Source organism: Trichechus manatus, unplaced genomic scaffold, assembly GCF_000243295.1.
Source record: "Trichechus manatus latirostris isolate Lorelei unplaced genomic scaffold, TriManLat1.0 scaffold00057, whole genome shotgun sequence".
NCBI classification, from domain to species: Eukaryota; Metazoa; Chordata; class Mammalia; order Sirenia; family Trichechidae; genus Trichechus; species Trichechus manatus.
The window spans coordinates 5,387,667-5,403,205 of NW_004443993.1; the positions used below are offsets into that span (position 1 = coordinate 5,387,667).

Consider the following 15,539-nt stretch of genomic DNA (forward strand, 5'->3'; position numbering starts at 1 on the left):
GTGTATTTTTTATTGAATAATATCAGGTTTAGGAAACATACTCTTGTTGCCTTACACTTCTAAACTGCAGGATGCCCTTTTTTTTCCCCCTCTTTGGTCCACTGAGGCATGAGTTTAAGGGTTTTTATTTCTTATTTTTTTTTATCCCTTCTTGCTGTATAACATCAAAATGAAGCAGGGCAGAGAAATCAATGAACTGACTTGTCATCGATTGAGTCTGTTCTCAGGTGGCTGAAAAGTCGGGAACTGTGAACTGAAAACTTCATTTTGCTCCAGCTTTTCTTAATTGTCTCTTGAACACTTGCCTATAGTTAGTGTTTGCTAGAACTCTCCAGAGCTAGGCGGCTTTCTCAGCCTGAAAGACAAATCTTCCCTGAAACAAAGAATGGGGGAAGGAGACAAAACCCAGCTAAGTCTGAGACGAGGTCCAGTTCTTTCTGAGGCCAAACTTTCGAGCCGACTCTGTGGCGGTGGGAAGTCCATTCCTGCCTTCAGGTGCTGGGCTTCCTGTCTGCTTTTTTTCTAGCATGGCCTTTTTCAGAAGACTACGGGGACCTTTCTAGCAGGACCTGCAATTTATAATGTGAAATTCTTGCCTACAAGTAGATCTTTCTGGAAGCCAGTGTTCTTCTAGACAATGAAAAAAAGGGTTGCCATCAAGTTGATCCAACTCGTGGTAACCCCATGCGTGACAGACTAGAATGGTGCTCCATAGAGTTTTCAGTGGGTGATTTTTTTTGGAATAGATCACCAGGCCTTTCTTCCGAGGTGCCTCCAGGTGGACTTGAACCACCAACCTTTTGTTTAGCGGTAAAGTGCTTAACCATTTGCGCCACCCAGGGCCTCTTCTAGACTACAAAGGATTTAAAACTGATTAAGACGGTCACTTAATATTTATACAAAAATCTCCCAAGTTGCTTTCAACAGGTTAGTCACTATTAAATCTTGTTGATGTAGTTTCCTTGTGGGCCCTTATGATTCATGTAAGAGTTGATAGGGCTTGTGGTTGTGCAGCGGAGGGAAAAAGCCTGTGACTTCAAGGACCTATGATCAGTTTGCAGCCAGGGAGCAAACTGTGCTAGAAAATAGCCCCTATAAATCTGAATGCCGTCTTGTGGGGTCTTTTGTTTAAAAAACAACGACAGTTGCTGTGGAGTTAAACCCAACTTACGGTGACCTCATGTGTGTCAGAGTAGAACTGTGCTCCATGGGGTTTTCAATGTCAGATTATTCAGAAGTAGATCACCAGGCCTTTCTTCCAAGGTGCCTCTGGGTAGGCTTGAACCTGAGTGGTCAGCAGCTGAGAGTGTTACCCTTTGCCCCACCCAGAGACTCCTTTGTCCAGGTAAAGTAATGCAAATATGATCATGACAATGTCACATAAGCTTAGTTGTCTAATTGGCTCCCAGGGACTTCTCTTTAGTTCAAGAAACCAAGACCCAACAGGTTAAAAACAATCCTTGAGAGAGTAGGCTGCTGCTGTCTGTGTTTGGTGCTAAGAACGGGGTGCTTTTTTTTTTCTGTAGGGCAAAGGACTTTTTCCCTTTTCACCATTGATGTCTGATTTTTGTCCCCATCTCTCTTCTGGGTCCTCTTGTAGAAACAGGTCTGTGGCACCCAGCCGGCTGCCGCGGGCCAGGCAGCCGCCGATCGATGGTCCATCTCAGCGGTGGCCAGACAGTGCTAATTAGGCTCCGGAGCGGCTTCTCTGGCCGGGCAGACAGTGCTAGGCAGCGCTGTGCTGAGCTCCGCACAGTGTCAGCGGAGCTGCGCACCACACCACCACAGGCCTGTCCCTCCACAGCTGTCAGGTGCAGGAAAACACAATGGCAGGGTAAATATTTATCCCTGTCTCGCTCCGATTCAAGGACAGAATGACCAGTGTGCCCTGCATGCTGAACTACAGACCAAATGTCTTGTTCTCCTCCTGCAGAAAGATGACTTTGTTTAACAGCTTTATTGAGCTATAATCCACATGGCATACCACTCACCCATTTAAAATGCACAATTTCAGTGGCGTTTACTGTATGCACGAGTCACCACTGTGAATTTTAGAACCCCAAAAAGAAACCCCATACCCATTAGCTGTCACCCACCCCAACCTCCCCCAGCCGTAACCCGTTGCCATCGAGTTGATTCCGACTCATGGTGACCCCACGTGTGCAGAGAACTGCTCCATAGGATTTTTAAGGCTCTGTCAAAAAGGTCGGCAGTTTGAATCCACCAGCGGCTCCTTGGAAACCCTACGGGGCAGTTCTACTCTGTCCTATAAGGGTTGCTATGAGTCGGAATTGACTTGACGGCAGTGGGTTTGGGTTTTTTTTTTTTTTTTTTTTTTAACCTTTCAGAAGCAGATCACCAAGCCTTTTTTCCAAGGCACCTGTGGGTGAGTTCAAATCACCAACCTTTCCAGTTAGTAACTGAGCACTTAACCATTTGCCACACCAGGGGACTCCTCCCCCAACCCTAGGCAACCACTAGTCTGCTTTCTGTCTCTAGAGAGCTGCCTATTTTAGACATTTTATATAAATGGAGTCACACACTGTGTGGCCTTTTGTGTCTGGCTTATTTCACTTAGCAGAACGTTTTCAAAGTGCATCCATGTCGTAGCACAGACCAGAATGTCATTCCTTTTTATGGCTGAATAATATTCTATTGTGTGGATACACTGCATTTTGTTTATCCGTTCATCCGTTGATAGACATTTGGGTTGTTTCCACTTCTTGGCTATTCCAAATAATGCTGCTGTGAACATTGGTGTGCAGGTTTTTGTGTGGATGTATGTTTTCATTTCTCTTGGGTATATACCTAGGAGTGGGATGATTGTCTTGTGCAGTAACTCTTTGTTTAACCATTTGAAGAACTGCCAGACAGTTCTCCAAGCATCTGCACCATTTTACATTCCCACCAGCAGCCTCACAGAAGTTTGGCATGGGTTGGACCCTCCAACTAGATACAAGAAAACTGGCAGGAGGGGGTCCAAGGCTGTCTCTGCCCAGACAGAGAGACCTCCAGGTCCCCAGGCAGATCCACTGGCCCGTGTCCTAGTGGGTCAGTTATTTCCATGGCTGTGTGTGACAGAAAGGCTCAATTCGTGACTGTCTGCCTTTTATTTTAAGTCTTAAGTAGCTTGGAGCGTAGAATGCTCCAGAGGAAAAAGCCTCGTTTATTTCAGTAGGTCCCATTGCTGCTAAGTGTCCATCATTAAACTTTTCTGTAAGTTCCCCTTCCCAAAATGGAAGGTCATCTCAGCTACATTTTGAAAGTGTATGTGTAATAAGTTGTAAAGAAATACAAAGATTATCAGTGCTCTGAGGAACTACAAGGTGTATGTGAGCAAACACAGGTTTCATCTTTTAAAATATAATCACTTCTCAACAACTCTAAAAAAATTTTGTAATGTAACTTTTTATCTTGGTGTATAGTGTGAGACTCACAAGAAGTTGCAGAAATAGTACAGAAATGTACCCTTCACCCAGCCTCCCCCAAGGATGATGTCTTACATAACCCTAGCCCATTGTCAAAAGCAGGACATTGACACTGGTACGATGCTATTAACTTGGGACAGACCCTATCTGGATTTTGCCCCGTTATACGCGTGGGGTTGTATAAGGGAGGGCAGGGGTTGTATAGTTCTATGAAATTTTATCCCATGTACAGATTGGCGTTACCAACACCATAATCTGGATTCAGAACTGCTCCATCACCACAAAGAAACAATTACTTCTTGACACCTGTTTTGTGCAAGAGACTGTTCTCCACGCTAGCGGGGCGTGGGGAGACCTCCAACAATAATCAGCATAAATAAGTAAGTTGTTTGGTATGTTAGAAGGTGGACCATCTTTCTTTTCACTAAAGTTCTATCCCTCATACACGTCTTGAGCCTAACAGCGCCCGTGTCCCTAATTAGGACCCAGGAGCACGAAAACTTAAAATAGCTCTGAAATCACCAACCAGTCCCCAAACCACTTGCCATTGAGTCTATTCCAATTCATGGCAACCCCATGTGTGTCAGATTAGAACTGAACTCCACAGGGTTTTCAATGGCTGATTTTTCAGAATTAGATCACCAGGCCTTTCTTCCAAGGCACCTCCGGCTGGACTGAAACCTCCAACCTTTCAGTTAGTAGTTAAGCACGTTCACCGTTTGTGCCACCCAGGGACTCCAAGTCACCAAAGAAGACATTAGTCTGTGAGCATACATTGAATGTTCGTGATCGCTTATTAAATTCTTTGGAATCAGCGAGTCTTTGATTCTTGGATGATATTTGTGGTCACTTTTTCTTCTGTCTGCTAACCAGAAGTTCCTCAGTTCAAATCCACCAGCTCCTTGGAAACTGTATGGAGCAATTCTGCTCTGTCCTATAGGGTCGCTATGAGTCGGAATCAACTTGACAGCAGTGATTTTGGTTTTGTTTTTTTCTTCTGTGAACTCTTTGCTTAACTCAGAACGCACTCAGCTTGGGGCAAGACGTTGGTCAGCAGGCAGAGTCGGCCAGCCACACCAGGACACTGATTCGTTATCAGGATGTGCCCTGTGTTTGCGTGTTTAGGTCATAATTGCCCAGGTGGGGGTTAAAACCTGTTGCCGTCGAGTCGATTCTGACTCAGGCGGGAGTTAGTGTGGTGTAAAAAAGGCAGGAAATGGCGGCACTGCACTGTGGAGGTCTTGACTCACGGGTTTGTAGAGGGACGTTTGTATACGAGTGACAGCTTCATTGCCTTTGCCTATTGTAAGAGTAGTGATTGTTAGCCCTTCATTATCACGGCATGAGGGTGTTTGAGTTCACTGGGAAAAAAAGTCACCTTTAATGCGTTGAGCTATGGTAAAGAATGTGTAGCTCATACCCAGAAGAAGTGAAGGCGGGAATGCAAACAGAAACCTGTACACCAATGTGCACTGCAGCACTTCTCACAATAGCCAACAGGTGGAAACAACCAAAATGTCCATCACCAGATGAATGGATAAGCAAAATGTGGTCTATACACACAATGGAGTGTTAGACATAAAGACAAATGAAGTCCCGATGCAGCCCACAGCATGGATGAACCTTGAAAATATCATGCTGAGCAAAATAAGTCAGTCACAAAAGGACAAAGAGTATATGATCCCACTTATATGAAATAGGCAAACGGATAGAAACCAAGGAGCCCTGGTGGCGCCGTGGTTAAGAGCTTGGCTGCTAACCAAAAGGTCGGCAGTTGGAATCCACTAGACGCTCCTTGGAAACCTCATGGGGTGGTTCTACTCTGTTGGAATCGAGTCGGAATCGACTGGACAGCAACGGGTTTGGTTTTTGGGATAGAAACCAAAGCTTACTAGTGGTTACTGGGGGCGGCAGGGAGGAGGCGAGGGAGGGCCACTGCTTAGAGGGCACTGAATTTGTTTTCATGGTGGTGGAATAATCTGGAGAAGGACAGGGCTGCGGTTTGCACAACATGAAGAGTGTAATCAGTGTCACTCAATTGTGCATGTAGAAATTGTTGAATTGGTGAATGTTCTGTTGTGTATGTTTTCACCACAATTGTAAAGAAAGGAGAAGAAGGGTAGCTCGGAGAACACGTGAAATCATAGATGTGTCATCTCACGTGGATGTAAGTGTTCTCCACCACTCCTCTGCCGGAAATTGTCTCTGCCAGAACAGCCATAAGCACCCGTGCAATCCCCCGAAATTTCCACCTGTATTGAAATGCATACAGAACACTTCATATCAGCCCCCAGAAAGGCTCCTGCGTGACGTGCATTGTCCTCTTGGGCAGGCTCGGCCGACCCCCGTGTGGAGAAACCGCCGGGTGGGTGTGTTGGGGCCTCGGGAGCAGGTCAGGAAGGCCACTGCACAGATTTCTTTTTAGTAGCAATTACACTTTGGAAAATGATGTTGTTGTTGTTAGCTGCTGTCGAGCAGACTCCAGCTCACGGCGACCCCATGTGTGCAGAGTGGAACTGCTGCATAGGATTTTCAAGGCTGTGACCTTTCGGAAGCAGATCGCCAGGCCCTTCTGAGGGATCCCTGGGTTGAGTTCAAACTGCCAACCTTTTGGTTAGTAGTCCTGCGCTTAACCATCTGCACCACCCAGGGACTCCCAGATTTCTTCTTGATGCCGCTGTTCGTCCTTGCCGGGAGCGGAGCTTCCAGACGGGGTTTTCACCTTGAGAAGAAATAAGCCTAGCAGTCCATCTCAATTAGGTTCAATTTAAATAGTTGACTTTTCAACTAGGAGCAAAAAACTCAGCCTAATAGTCGCTTAGCTTTCTAAGGGTTGCATTTTTTTCATCTGTAGAAAAGATAATTAGTGGGTATAAGTATGCTACAAGGAGCCCTGGGGGCACAATGGCTAAGCGCTTGGTTGCTAACTGAGAGGTTGGCAGTTCGAACCCGCCAGCACCTCCATGGGAGAAAGACCTGGTGATCTGCTCCCATAAAGATTACAGCCTAGGAAAGCCTGTGGGGCAGTTCTGCTCTGTCACATGGGGTCGCTATGAGTCAGAATCAACTCGACAGCACCCAACAACAGACATCCTACAGTCTGAACTCGGATTAACAAGCTATCGCCATCACCATCAGCTGCCCTCAAGTCCATTCTGACTCATGGCGACCCCCCATGTGTGTCAGAGCAGAACTGTGCTCCATAGGGTTTTCAATGGCTGGTTTCTTGGAAGTAGATTACCAAGCCTTTCTTCCGAGGGGCTTCTGGGTACACTCGAACCTCCAACCTCTCGGTGAGCAGCCAAGCGCAGTAACTGTTTGCACCACCCAAGGTCTGCTCGGTTAACGTGCAGGCGGGTGAAAACAACACTTTGGAGCACCTGTTGCATAGGAGATTGGTGTACAATTACTGCATGAAATGCAATAGAAGCCCCTTGCCCACTCGGGTGATCAAATGCTACTTAGAGGGCTGTGCACAGCACCACGGGCAGTCAAACACTGTGCCTGCCGTGGTCCTTGGTCTTTGAGTCATCCTGACATCAGATCATAGATTAATTGGGATCATAATTATGCGGCGTTGGCAGGAACCCTGGCAGGTGCAGACCTCCTTGTTTCGCGATGGTAGATGATTTATAGCTAACGGCAACTGCTCTCTGCCTTTTACCACCTGTGGAGACTGAGAGGTGTAGGTTTTTACGTTTGACCAAAGGGAAAAACACTGCAGTTTCCACCCAAGCGGTCACAGTGGGGACCAATTTCCTGCCCTCCAGACCCGCCGACTAGCCAATACAGTCAGGGAAGACGCAGCTTTACATTTCTAGAAGGATCACACCGCAGGTATAAAAACAGTGCGAGGCAGCAGCACCTCAGCGCCCCGAGTGTGAACATGGGGAACACACACGCCAAAAGCAGCGACAGGAGCGGCACGCTCCCGGGCCGCCCCGAGCTGTCCTTCTACGGCTCTTTTCCTCGGAAATGGAACGAGAAGGTCTTCCTAGATGATGAGCTGCTGACTTCCAAGGTCCTGTCCGTGCTGCGGCCGCGGCCCGAGAGGGACTTCCAGGCGGGCACCCTCCGCTACCCTGCGCACTTTCTGAGCACCAACTCTGTGTTTGCCTCCGTCGCAGCCTCAATGAAGGAGCGCCCACGGGGCACCCTTCTGTCCCCCGATGACAGCCCGATCCTGTCCAAGAAGGCCGGCATGACGGTCCCGCAGAAGGGGGCTGCACCGCCAGCACTGAGCCCGACTGGAACAGGGGCGCGACTCGGGTAAGCCACTTCCCTTCTCTGTCACTAACGCAGGCAGAGGCACCCCCGCCCCACACCCTGGGGAGCTGTTGACAAGCCGCCCCCCCCCGCCCCGCGCTGAGCGTGAAAGGCCCATTAGCACTTGGCTCCGAGATTTATCTCTTCTCCTTTTTGCCAAAGCAATGCGTTGCGGGTGTGTTTCAGCCATTTGGAGCCGGTGCGCTGCTGCTTCACACCCTTCCAGAATGTTCTTGCACTTGTCCCTCAGACAGAGCTTCTCACTGTGTCCAGGATGGGGTCCCGAGTCCCGCTGAGGGTGCCACGGAGATCGCAGCCCATTGTCTAGAGCCTTTCTGGCTGTGCAGGCACTTTGAGGTGGTTGGCTTAATATCGCACCCAGTAGTCTGGGCAGAAAATCACGCTGGTGCAGAGACCTAATGTAATGGCTGAGAGCCGTACATGGCAGTCAGCGGGCAAAGGGGCTGATTCATTGCCTTTTTCCTCTGAGAAAGGACCAGCCTTGAGTTACGGTTTATGGTGATGGAAAATTTGGCAACACTTATTGGTGAGGGCTGCACAACATGATTCACATAATTGATACCACTAAATCATACCTGCGAAAAACATTGCATTGGCAAATGTTGTGTTTTATGTATTTTTACAGCAATTAAAAACAAAGAAAGAAAGCACTATCCTTCCGCCCCTAACTGTGAGGCTGGCGCACTTAACCGTTGGTAGAAAGAATTTCCGGGGCTTCCATGGGCTCCAGTAGTCAGTGAAGAGCCAATTGCCGTCAATCAGGTCAACCTGACTCATCCTGACCTCATGTGTGTCAGAGTAGAACTGTGCTCCACGGGGTCAATGGCTGATTTCTCAGAAGTAGATTGCCAGGCCTTTCTTCTGAGGTGCCTCTGGGTGGACTCGAACACCCAACCTTTTGGTTAGCAGCCAAGCACGTTAACTGTTTGCACCACCCGGGATTCCAGTGTTGGTAAAGGAGGCCTACAGTTATTGCACCCTTAGAATGTCCCTGAACATTCAGGTTAGTTCTGATGGAAGAAGTCCTAATGTTTATATTGACAGAATAGTCCCTCAATTTTTAAAATCCACCCATGACACAGTGACATTTACACTGAAATCCGGAAAACTCTCACTTAGCATGTAGTCAGGTTGGGTCATCGTCTGGTTTCTTTTGTAGAGTGGGGTGTATGCGTGTGCACGATTTAACTTTCTGAAATGATAGCTTTTATGATTTTTCTTTAGATCGGTTACAGGAGAGATGGATGACACCGACTCCGGGTTCTCGAAATTCAAGCAGGCGGCTGATGACTCCGTCTCACTTCCGTCTTCGAATGCCGAGTCCGTTTTTGTGGAAGGTACAAACACCTCTCTCCTTCTGTGGATTGCAGAGGGTTCCCACCCGCAGTGGGAAGTATACGGACTGATGAAAACGTGTCCCTGAGGAGGGGGTGGGGCGGGGAGGCCACGTTGGCCAAGCGCTAAGCCCTGGAGCAGCAGGACTGGTTCTGCCCGCAGATCCGTACACCGCCTCGCTGAGGAGTGAGATCGAGTCAGACGCCCACGAGTTCGAGGCCGAGTCCTGGAGCCTGTCTGTTGACCTGGCGTACGTGAGGAAGCAAAAGCGAGAGGTGGTGAAAAGACAGGATGTCCTGTACGGTGAGAGTCCCGTGCCGACACCCTAGCCTTCCAGTGACTTCTCTGCTTTCTTTTTGTTAATTCCACTTGGGCGCCTGGATCCTGCTACTGACACCCCCCTGCCCCCCCCCACAAGACTACACGGCCATCCACCAGCCTCCCTGCGGGGGCATGGAAGAGGTGTGGGAGCAGCTTTGTGAGAACAGGTCCCTGCTGGGTGGTTGTGGCCCAGCTGTGACCCGTGCTGACCTGTTTGTCTCCACCCACACCCCGTGACCCTGAGACACGCCTGCCAGTCCCACCCCAGCTGTCCCTGGTGACCCCTAGACAGCCCAGGTCTGGCTGTGGTGGTTGTTGTTGGGTGCCTTCCAAGTCAGTTCCAACTCATAGCAACCCCAGGTGACAGAGCAGAACTGTCCCATAGGGTTTCCTAGGCTGTAATCTTTATGGGAACAGATCACCAGGTCTTTCTCCCTCAGAGTAGCTGGGCAGGTTCAAACCACCAACCTTTTGACTAGCAGCCAAGTGCTTAACCGTTGCACTGCCAGGGTACCTTGGTGAGAGGGTGGGTTTTGGAGGCATGTCCCTCTCTCAGGCGTGATTAGCACGGTCTCCGTAGTGGGCTTCTTTCCCAGAGCCCACACTGCTTCCAGCCCCTTCCTGCCGGCCGTCGAAAAACCTGGCCGGGGACGGCCGCTTCCCTCTGAGATGGGGTGTCGAGGTCACGGTCACTGGTGGGGAGTTACTGAATGAGAATGAGGCTGCAGACACGGGTCCCCACCCCCGTGCCAGGCGACACGCTGGGAGCTTCACCTGAGTCCCCCCATCCCGGCCTCTGGACCCCCACGAGTTAGCTGATGGATGGCCGAGCTCAGGCAGAGGACCTGCCCAAGGCAGTAGGCCCCTCAGCCCAGGGCCCTGTGAGTACTGCGGGTGCTGCACACGAGTCTGCCTCCACGAGGCCCGTTCCCCCAAGGCTGACAGCATGTGTCACCCGAGAAGGTACTTTCCTGTCCTTCAGTGACGAGATTCCGTGGTGTTAGGTGCTACCGAGTTGATTCTGACTCATAGCGACCCTATAGGCAAGAATAGAACTGCCCTGTGGGGTTTCCTAGGCTGTAATTTCAACGGGAGCAAATCACTAGGTCTTTCTCCCGCAAAGCCGCTAGGTGAGCTTGAACCACCAACCTTTTGGTTAGCAGCCGAGCGCTTAACCCATTTGTAAAAATGGCTTGGGGGAGGTGTCTGACTTCCGCCAACCCCAAGAGGGGGCAGGAGAACCAAGATCAACAGCCCAGGGCTGATTCCTATGAGGCCAAGGTCATCCCTACTCATTCTAACACGAACCGTCCCTCACACAGCACTCTCTACTGGGTTCAGTAATTCATTGCAATGACCACACAGAACTCACAGACCATACTCACAATTATGGGTTTTATTGGGGAAATAACAGTTACAGTTCAGGCTCAAGAACACTCAGGATACAGTTCTTCCATCAGGACAGCCTCTCCCAACCCAGCCTCCAAACAACGCCTCTCCCTGGCCCTCAGTCTCTGCCCAAAGGCACTCAGCTTTCTCTCTCCGTGGGCAGGGAAGCCCACCACACCGTCTCTCCTGCCGAGTCTTTCCTGCTGGTTTCTCCTTCCTTGGTGGTGGTGGGCTTTTCCTTGGTGGGATCCTCCTCTCTACTCTGGAATTGGCTCTCTTTTAAGGCAGAACTGACCGATCCCCTTGGTAGGCCACAATTACCCTATCACACAGTCCCACCCACTCACCTAGGTGGGAGTTATGAGACCATGGCTAGAAAGGCCACACACAAAAGTAATTAATTGACCACCTGGTTGCACCCCCAGGTCTCCTGGAGATCCGGTGTAGAAGCATTTTTACTTTCACCCATGTAGAAGTTTCTGGCATCCCCACTGGCCCAGCCTTCCCACTCTTCAGATACAGAGCTCTCACCTGGGTCAGACTAGTTGGGTCGTCAATAAGGAGGAGAATCCAGCTGAGCACTCCCCCCCAGGGTCCCAGAGCTAAGCCATAGATCCTGCAGAGACGCAGTCCAGATACCTCCATCTGGGCAAGCCCTTTGCCAGATCATCACACCCTCTGGGCCCCCACAGACTGCCTCAGCCCCTTGTGGCTGGTGGCCCAGGGCTTGGCACCGTGGAGACCAAACAGCTCTCAGCACTGTCCTGTGAGGGTTGCCAGAATCCCACTCCTCTGCTAACTCCTGTCAGAATCCCTTTCGCCTTCAGTTCTGTCCCTTTCTAGAATCTTCTGTGTCACTCCTGGCCCGCACACAGTGTTCCTTCCTCCTCTGGACACCTCGAACTTCTTGTCTCCACCATATTTGGCCTTAATAGCATCAGCCACACACAGGTGTTTCAGCAGCCCTGGCACACACCTGCGCCACACACGCCACCTGGCACAGCGCCTGGTTCATAGTAAGCACTTGGTATGTTTTGTTGTTGCAAAGGCCCTGCTTCTGGGGAATTCTACTCGTGGAATAGCCCAGTGGTGGCACAGATCACTTTACTGATCGTGTATAGCAGAGGGGTTCAGAGGGGCAGAGAGGGGCGCCAGGAACACCAGATGGCCCGCTTAGCTCATTGCAGCTCCTGAGGGCATGTGTAGAGTCGAGAAATGACTGCATCTCCACAGCAACACAGCTGATCTCATTTTCACATTTCGCTCATCTTGGACGGCATGCATAAATATCTTATACAGTGAATATGCCGTTCTTTTGAAGCTTTTCTATCTTACACGGTGTTTGAAATTATGATTTGAAATGGCTGCACTAGAATTCAAGGAATTGAAATATCAAAACTGGGGCCACACAACATTTGATGGTCTTACATCACAGAAGTCTTTCCAAGTTGTGACTTTTGGTCCTTCCTTGTTCTTTTTAATGGCGATAGAGCACGAATGTGCCTTTCGCCTGCAAATGGGCAACTGGGTTATGTTGTGTTTTTTGGAATAATAAATAGTGCTATGATAGATGTGCTAAACATTTTAGCAGAGTCCCTTGGTGGCACAAACGTTTAAGCACTCAACAACTAAGCAAAATTTGGCGGTTCGAACCCATCTGGAGGTGCCTCAGAAGACAGGCCTGGTGATCTGCTTCTGAAAGGTCACAGCCTTGAAAACCCTATGGAGCACAGTTCTACTCTGCACAGGTAGGGTTGCCATGAATCGGAGCTGACTCGACGGCAGCTGGTTTGGAACACTTTAGACCATTATTAAAGATAGCCTTGCAGTAAATACCTTTTTTTCTTTTTTGATTTGATTTCTTAGAATAAAATTTTCTAGGTGTGAGATTACTGGATTGAAGGGCACAACTGTTTTTAATGGGTCTTTAGACATAATGCCTTATTGTGTTACATATTAAAAAGCATTCACATGGTTCAAAAAAAATTTTAAATATAGCAAGATACTCAAGGAAAAATCACCCTCATGCCCTTGTCCCCAGTCTGTGCTATTCCTGTCCCTCCAACAGGTAACCAGTGTTATTTGTGTGTTCTGGATCCTTCCAGAGTTTCTTTTTCCCCCTTTTTACGTAAAAAGTACAATGGTATCTATATTGTTCTGCCCCTTGCTCGTTTTTGTTTTTAATCATGGTAAAATACACATCACATAAAATTGACCATTGTAAAGTATAAAATTCAGTGACATTTAGTGCTTTCACAGTGTTGTGGAACCATCACCACTATCTAGTTCCAGAACATTCTCATTGCCCCAAAGGAAATCCCGTATTCATTAAGCAGTCACTCCCTATTCTCCCCTCTCCCGCTTCTCCACTGTTTTTTTCTTACTTTACCCCAGTCTTGGACGTCTTTCCACACGAGGTCGCTCCAGTTACCTGGTCTTCCATTGTACGTGTGTCCGTCCTTCATTGCCTCCTTTCTGCTGCAGGAAACAAAGCTGCCGTGAATCACTTTAGAAGTGCATGATTTTGCCTGTGTGCAAGTATATCTGTAGGAGAAGTTCCCAGAAATGGGATTGCCGAGTCAGGAAGTACATGTTTGTAATTTTTATGTATATACTGCCAGTTTGCCTTCCAGAGAGATCATACAACTCACAGTCCCACCTGCACTGGGTGGGACGGTCCAGGTCTCCATCCCGGGGCCACAGGCTGTGTTTTCGCTAGTCCAGAAGGTGAAAGGGCGTCGTGATGTCGTTTTAACTTGCGTTTCTCTTATCAGCTAGGTTGAACACGTCTTAGTATACTTGGGAGTCATTTGTATTTCCTATTCTGTACAAATCCTTTGCCCAACTTTCTATTTGCTTATTAGTCCTATTCTCAATCATATTTAAGGGTTCTCTATGAATTAGGGAGGTCAGCCTTTTGTCTGTGATATGAATTACAAGTATTTTTCACAGTTTGTCTTTTGTCCTTCACCTTTGCTTATGGAGGGTTTTTGCCGGGCAGAAACTGTTGTTACTGGTGTAATCTAGTTTATCAACAAGGAGTCCTGGAGGGGCAACGGTGAAGCACTTGGCTGCTAACCGAAAGACTGGTGGTTCAAACCCACCCAGCCGCTTCACAGGAGGAAAGACCTGGCAATCTGCTCCCGTGAAGAGTACAGCCTAGGTAACCCTATGGGGCAGTTCTGCTCTGTCACACGGGGTCGCTATGCGTTGGAATCGACTTGACAACACCTAACAATAGCAACAACAGAAGGGCTGGGAGATGGGGAAATGGAGACTGACAACTAACGGGTGCAAGGTTGCCTTTTGGGGTGATGAAAATATTCCAGAATTAGGTAGTGGTAATGGCTGCATAGCTCTGTGAGTGCTAAAAACCACTGAATGGTAAGCTCTGAAAGGGGGAATTGTATGGTGTGTGAATTATATCCCAGTAAAGCTATTATTTACAAAAAAGAAGAAACCAGGTAAGGAAAAGAGCCCGGGCAGCTGTCCAAGGTGAGACGGCCCCCTCCTCTGGGCTCCAGGAACCCGCAGAGCAGCGACCACAGTGCCCTTGAAGGGGCCCAGTTCTTCACGCTTTGACCTGTTATAATCCTTGAACTTCTGGGGCCCCTGCCTTTGAAAATCCAGCAAAAGCTAGGAACGCTCTCCGCAGGGAGAGAACGTACCCACTCCCGATACATTTGCACAGAGTCGCGCAGGTGCTTTCCATGGTGCCTGGCTCCCCCATGCCTGTCCACAACTCCAGTTCTTGACCCCGGCCTTGAGAACAGCAGATAAACTCAAGAGCAACGTATAGCCATTCTCTGCCTTAGATAATGCGTTAAAATCCTCATGTGAGCGCTGCTTTCCCTGTGCCCATTGTAGGCTGGGTCTGACCACAAGCATGGCAGTGGGTGAGACTGGCACCCAAAGAATGGTGTTCACCAAACATCTTGCTTAAAACTGCCTGAACTTTCCTCAGCTGACTGGGTTTTAGAGGTCCCAGTGCACCTCCTTGGTCCTCTCCTTTCCTCCCGTCACTACCCCCCCGTCCCTTAGGAGGGAGGACAGGAGGTATGGAAACCTGGGCAGTGAGACTACAAGGGCAAGGGCTCCTGCAGAAACTTCCAGAAGAGTGCCTGGCTCATGCAGGCAGCCAGGACCTCCTGAGGGACAGAGCTGCCAGACGCGCCTCGCGTGCACGTGCATCGAGCCGTGGAGCCGGCGTCCTCCTCAGCACAGGTAAGTCCTCCGTCCGTGTCCCCACAGAGCTGATGCAGACGGAGGTGCACCATGTACGCACACTCAAGATCATGCTGAAGGTGTACTCCCGGGCCCTGCGCGAGGAGCTGCAGTTCAGCAGCAAGGCTATCGGCCACCTCTTCCCGTGCGCGGACGACCTGCTGGACATGCACAGCCAATTCCTTGCCCGGCTGAAGGAGCGCCGCCAGGAGTCCCTGGAGGAGGGCAGTGACCGCAATTACATCATCCAGAGAATCGGGGACCTGCTGGTGCAGCAGGTGGGCGCCGCCAAAGCGCTTGCAGGGGCCGGGTGCGCACGGCCCCACCTCTGTTCTTCCCGCGTCCTGAATGCCTGCTGCCAACAGAAGCGGTGCTGGGCCCTAGAGCTGTGGGCTCGGCTAGTGTTCTAGAAACACACAGGCCCAGATAGCAAGTGTACTTGTCCAAACACGGTTCAATGTAGTATGCTTTTGTGTGATTGTCTGGTTGCTGGCTACTTTTTAATTTTGGGATCTGCCTGCTGTCTTTCTGACTGTTAGAAGTGTAACCTGTGGG

At 49.4% G+C, this 15,539-nt stretch overlaps 1 protein-coding gene across 1 annotated transcript in view; it reads left to right on the forward strand.

The window, feature by feature from the left end:
* ARHGEF18 (Rho/Rac guanine nucleotide exchange factor 18) overlaps positions 1-15,539 on the forward strand; it is a 116,488-nt gene that overhangs the window by 80,350 nt on the left and 20,599 nt on the right. The window contains exons 10-13 of the mRNA XM_012556131.2: positions 7,556-7,697; positions 8,940-9,052; positions 9,213-9,353; positions 15,012-15,262. Coding sequence (XP_012411585.2) covers positions 7,556-7,697; positions 8,940-9,052; positions 9,213-9,353; positions 15,012-15,262 — 647 coding nt within the window. The remainder of the gene's footprint in view (positions 1-7,555; positions 7,698-8,939; positions 9,053-9,212; positions 9,354-15,011; positions 15,263-15,539) is intronic.